Source organism: Engraulis encrasicolus, chromosome 13, assembly GCF_034702125.1.
Source record: "Engraulis encrasicolus isolate BLACKSEA-1 chromosome 13, IST_EnEncr_1.0, whole genome shotgun sequence".
Taxonomy (NCBI): domain Eukaryota; kingdom Metazoa; phylum Chordata; class Actinopteri; order Clupeiformes; family Engraulidae; genus Engraulis; species Engraulis encrasicolus.
Genome location: NC_085869.1, coordinates 16,155,544 through 16,160,543, shown reverse-complemented (window position 1 = coordinate 16,160,543; position 5,000 = coordinate 16,155,544). Strand labels below are relative to the sequence as shown.

At 45.0% G+C, this 5,000-nt stretch overlaps 1 protein-coding gene across 1 annotated transcript in view; it reads right to left on the bottom strand.

Annotated features, from left to right (window-relative positions):
• Positions 1–5,000, bottom strand: part of itga4 (integrin alpha 4) — a 45,653-nt gene that overhangs the window by 31,336 nt on the left and 9,317 nt on the right. The window contains exons 8-10 of the mRNA XM_063213250.1: positions 3,313–3,381; positions 2,301–2,438; positions 483–591 (exon numbers count right to left, since the gene is read on the bottom strand). Of these exons, the coding sequence (XP_063069320.1) occupies positions 483–591; positions 2,301–2,438; positions 3,313–3,381 (316 nt within the window). The remainder of the gene's footprint in view (positions 1–482; positions 592–2,300; positions 2,439–3,312; positions 3,382–5,000) is intronic.

Below are 5,000 nucleotides of genomic sequence, written 5' to 3'. Positions count from 1 at the left end.
CAACATTTCCTCTGTCTACTGCTGCTGACAGCTTCCTGACCTGGAGGCTGCACACAGCACATCACCCACACTTACTGTACAGACACGCACACTCATCTCTCTGCCTCTTTCCCGGTTTTTCACTTTCTTTCTTTCTCTCTCCCTTTCTCGTCCTCTCTATCTCCCTGAGTGTGTGTTTCTCTCTCTCTCGTTGTCTGTCTGTCTGCCTCTCTCTCTCTCTCTCTCTCTCTCTCTCTATCTCTCTCTCTCTCTCTCTCTCTCTCTATCTCTCTCTCTCTCTCCAACCCTCATCTGGATCACATGTATGCATTAATCATGCCACAGTAATGGATCTTTGTTTATTTTTGTTCTAACAGAAAACATAAAACTCCTTTTTGGGAGAAGAATCTGAATCTGATTGGAGGGAAACTGAAGTGTAAGCAAGGCAAACAAATCGTTCGAGGGCTCTCTTTCCGAGCGCTACACAGACCAGACCGCCTTACCGGAGAAGCCGTCGTCGTCAATATCCCCGAGATTTGTGATAGTATCTCCGAAGCGAGCGGCGTAGGCGTCACTTCCCACCAAAACGAATTCCATCTCTGTCAGGTTCGCCTGGAAGGAAAACATAAGCATGCAGTCGTTTCATAAGCAATGTGCCGCTCAGCAGCAGGCTCAAGAGGGAAAAAAAGATGAAAATATTCCAAGACAGGGAGCTAAATGGAGAGAGAAATAAACAAACAAAGTTGTTGTGTGATGTTATGACGAGGAGTTAGTTGCTATGTCAAGAGTCATCTGGAGGGAACATGACATGCATTTCATATGCAACGTGCAGCTCAATGACTGTCTCACCAGAAAACATGGAAAACCCAGCAAGCTGAATGAATATGTCCATGTTTTGTCTATGTCTATGTCTATGAAACCGTTGCTGTCTGTCCATATTTATGTGCTCTGCTGTTGTGTCTCTGTCCATTACAGATATTTGATGTTAAGAATGTGCCAAAACAAATTCCAGTCAACTGTGTTGATGTGGCAATAAACAAATTGAATCTTGTATCTTGAATAGAGTTTAATATCAGTAATTTCATATACTGTAGAATGGGCTGCTCAACGACTTGCTCAAAAGAAAAAGATGAAAACTTAAAAACAGGGAGGTCATTGAAAAGAGAATTAAAAAAAAACTTGGTGTGTAGTGTTGTGAAAATGAAAAACATTAGAATTACACATTAATTTTCATTTCATGCAGGTCACTCATTCTAATTGAGGGTGGGGAAATCATTTGTCAAAATCACGATTCAAACAACATGTCATGCGCCGCTGTTAGTCTGCTTCAAACGTTATTGCTACAGTGTTTAGTTTCACCTGAAGATGCCACAGACAAGAATTCATAAACAGAGTGTCAAAAGGCCTAAGTTCAGTACCAAACAACAGACAGTTCTTCAAAAGGGTTGTTGCTAACGAGTTAGCACCTTAGTAAGTCGTCAATGGGAAATTGCATTGCAACCAATCAAGATGTGAAGTTAGCAGTAGACCTGTTGAGAAATACACCCCTGAACGGCAATATAACCAAGTTGCAAGCTCTTGCACTTTCTTTTAAAAAGACTACCACAACCAAGAGATGAATGAACTGTAAAATCTTCCCAAATTCACTGAGAGAGCCTACTGCCGCACACGGGTTAAAAGTCAACAGGCATGACACAGGACACGCGTATCTCCTCATGCTTCTGATGACTGTCGCAGGCACATCAAAGCAGCATTCTTAGAAACTATATCACTGCTAACTGACTCAGAACTAATAACCCGTGGCATGTAATTAGGTCGTTTGCCGGAACGTAAGAGATACACTGCACAGCCGTAAAATACATTTGGATGGACAAAAACACTGTTGCTATGACTTTGGAAAGGCTCCCGTTTTCCCCTGTTATTAATGGTTAACAAGGCAAGGCCAACATTCAGCACAGACTTCTGACACAGCAGCTAGCATTTAAAGACAGACTTCAACACATACACAAACTCCCTCCCTGTCTGTCTGTCTGTCTGTCTCTATCTCTCTCTCTCTCACACACACACACACACACACACACACACACACACACACACACACACACACACAGACACACACACATGCACATACATAGAAAGAGAGGGGGGGGAGAGGGAGAGAGAGAGAGAGAGAGAGAGAGAGAGAGAGAGAGAGAGAGAGAGAGAGAGAGAGAGAGAGAGAGAGAGAGAGAGAGAGAGAGCAAAAGAACCATGGGAAAACACCATATGTCCAGCTGTAGGAGTGAGCCAGGCAGGCCAGCTCCAGCTTCAGCTCCACCCACCTTCCCCTGGTTGATGTAGACGTGTACGCGTCCCTCCTCCCTGACGGTGCTGTACATGGGAGCCCCCACCAGCAGGTCCGACAGCCCGTCAGCATTCAGGTCCACAGCACACACGCTCGCCCCGTAGTAGGAACCCAGCTGCACGTGGACACATGGGGAAGACAAATAAATACAGGAGAGAAAAAACAGAACTCAGAACTCTCCCCTCTCCACACACATGCACGCACGCATGCACGCACGCACGCACACACACACACACACACACACACACACACACGCACGCACGCACGCACACACACACACACACACACACACACACACAGATACACACACACACACACACACACACAGATACACACACACACACACACACAACACACACATACATACTCTCTCTCTCTCTCTCACACACACACACACACACACACACACACACACACACACACACACACACACACACACACACACACACACACACACACACACACACACACACACACACACACACACATCTGATTCAAACCACATGGATAATATTCCACGCTAGCACGGAACAGAGGGAGGAATGTGTCCTCCCTCAGACGGATGGAGGGGATGGAGGGATGGAGGGATGGAGAGGATGGGTGGAATGACTCACCTTGCTGCCTTTAACCTAGTAAGGCACGGCCCCTGTTATAAATTTGCTGTTTCCAGAATGGCAATGATATGTGTTACTAAAGGCCCTGTGCACTGTTATAATGGTGTAGTACTACTATAAAAGTGTTTTCAGTGACTATTACATAGTTCCACTGGTGGAACAGCGTGCGTTAAGGGGCTATGGTTGGTCTCCTGCACTATTGAGATGGGTGAAAGGACTCAAGTCAAGTCAAGTCAAGTCAGCTTTTATTGTCACTTTCTTCATATGCACAAGACATACAACGAAAATGAAATTACATTTTCTCTCTATACCATGCCAAGACATAGACCTTGATGCCTTTCAGGCTAGTGTCCTCCACTATTGAGAAAGACTCACCTTGCCGCCTTTGAGGCTGGTCTCCTCCACTATTTTCAGGATGTTCCCCTCCGCTTGCATTATATACGCCTGCAGCCACCAAAGAAGACAGACAGACAGACAGACAAACAAAGCATGGTCACAACAAAGGGTTAAAAACCTCCAGCAAGAAGCATTACACACATTCTCTCTCTCTCTCTCTCTCTCTCTCTCTCTCTCTCTCTCTCTCTCTCTCTCCCTCTCTCACACACACAGGCACACACGCACACACCTGACAACGAACAAACATCCAGAGTGGATCTTTTGGTAAGTCAGTTTGGATGTTGCCAACACTCACAAGGCTCGTAAATATTTACGCCGCGCTCAGGAGAAGAAAAAAAAAGAAAAAATCCTCCGCTGCAGTAACGACTAGCAGCATGGCTAGCAGTAACGACTAGCAGCATGACTAGCAGTAACGACCCACTTCCCCCTCAGCACAGATGGAGAAAGTTTATTTAGACTACAGTCAGTTGTAGCCATGGAGGCCACTACTGCACTACTGCCTCTTTTCCACTGCCGGTTTTCTGGTAGGCCTACAGCTCGACACAGCGCAACTCGGCCGGCACTTTTTGCTTTACGATTGTCGTGCCTAATCAAAAAGCAAAAAGTGGCGGCCGACTTGTGCTGTGTCGAGCCGTAGGCCTACCAGAAAACCAGCAGTGGAAATGAGGCATAAAATACCTTCTTCATGATACAAGTGGACAATACCTTTTTGAGTTGTATGAAGTAGAAGTAGAAGTACTCTTACAGATGTAATTACAACACTAGTAGTATGATATTACAACGTTGAAACCATCCAATATCATACCTCTAGTGCAGGCGTGGGGAACCTATGTCTCGAGGTCCGTTTGCGGCCATTGAGATCGTTTTATCCGGCCCCGGATATGATTTCAATTTTATGCAGCTTGACATGAAATATGACATGTTTTGTAAAGGAATATTAGAAATTAAATTTGCAATACAATTAAGCTATATTCTGGGGTCCTAGAGAAGGTGGGGGCTTTTTTAAAAGTAGCTGCCTTCAATATAGGCCTGAAGTGCAGAGGGAAATCCTGGTTTGTGTTCATAATTTGGCCCTCGGAGGACTTTTACAGCCCTCTGATGAATTTGAAATGGCCCCTCAAATGAAAAAGGTTCCCCACCCCTGCTCTAGTGAGAGTACTTCTACTTCTACTTCTACAACTCTAGGGTTTTGCGCTGTTAATTCACCATTTAGACAGGAAGACTTGCAGCCTTTTGATGCATGTTTTATCGCTGGTGCTGAAAAAAACTCAACTGCATCATAACAACATTAGATTGCTAACATTACCGAGAGTCTTATCCCTTAACACCAGGGGTGGGCAATTATTTCGGCCCGAGGGCCGCATTGGGTTTACAATACTGACTGAAGGGCCGGATGCCACAGACAACTTGCCCGTGTCAATAATAAAACGGTGTACGCTGACATAACTTGGCAGCAATGATATTCCTGCACATTGTAGAATGTATTTAGATGAAGCCCATGTCTTTAGTAAATCTTAAATTCACAAGACTCTTGTTTTAGGTAGCATTTTAAGAATGTTGAGTAACTGTTGGATTTAAAAGTTGTCTTTCTTGTAAAGTCTCTGGGGGCCATATGAAATGGACTAGGGGGCTGCATGTGGCCCCCGGGCCTGAGTTTGCCCACGTCT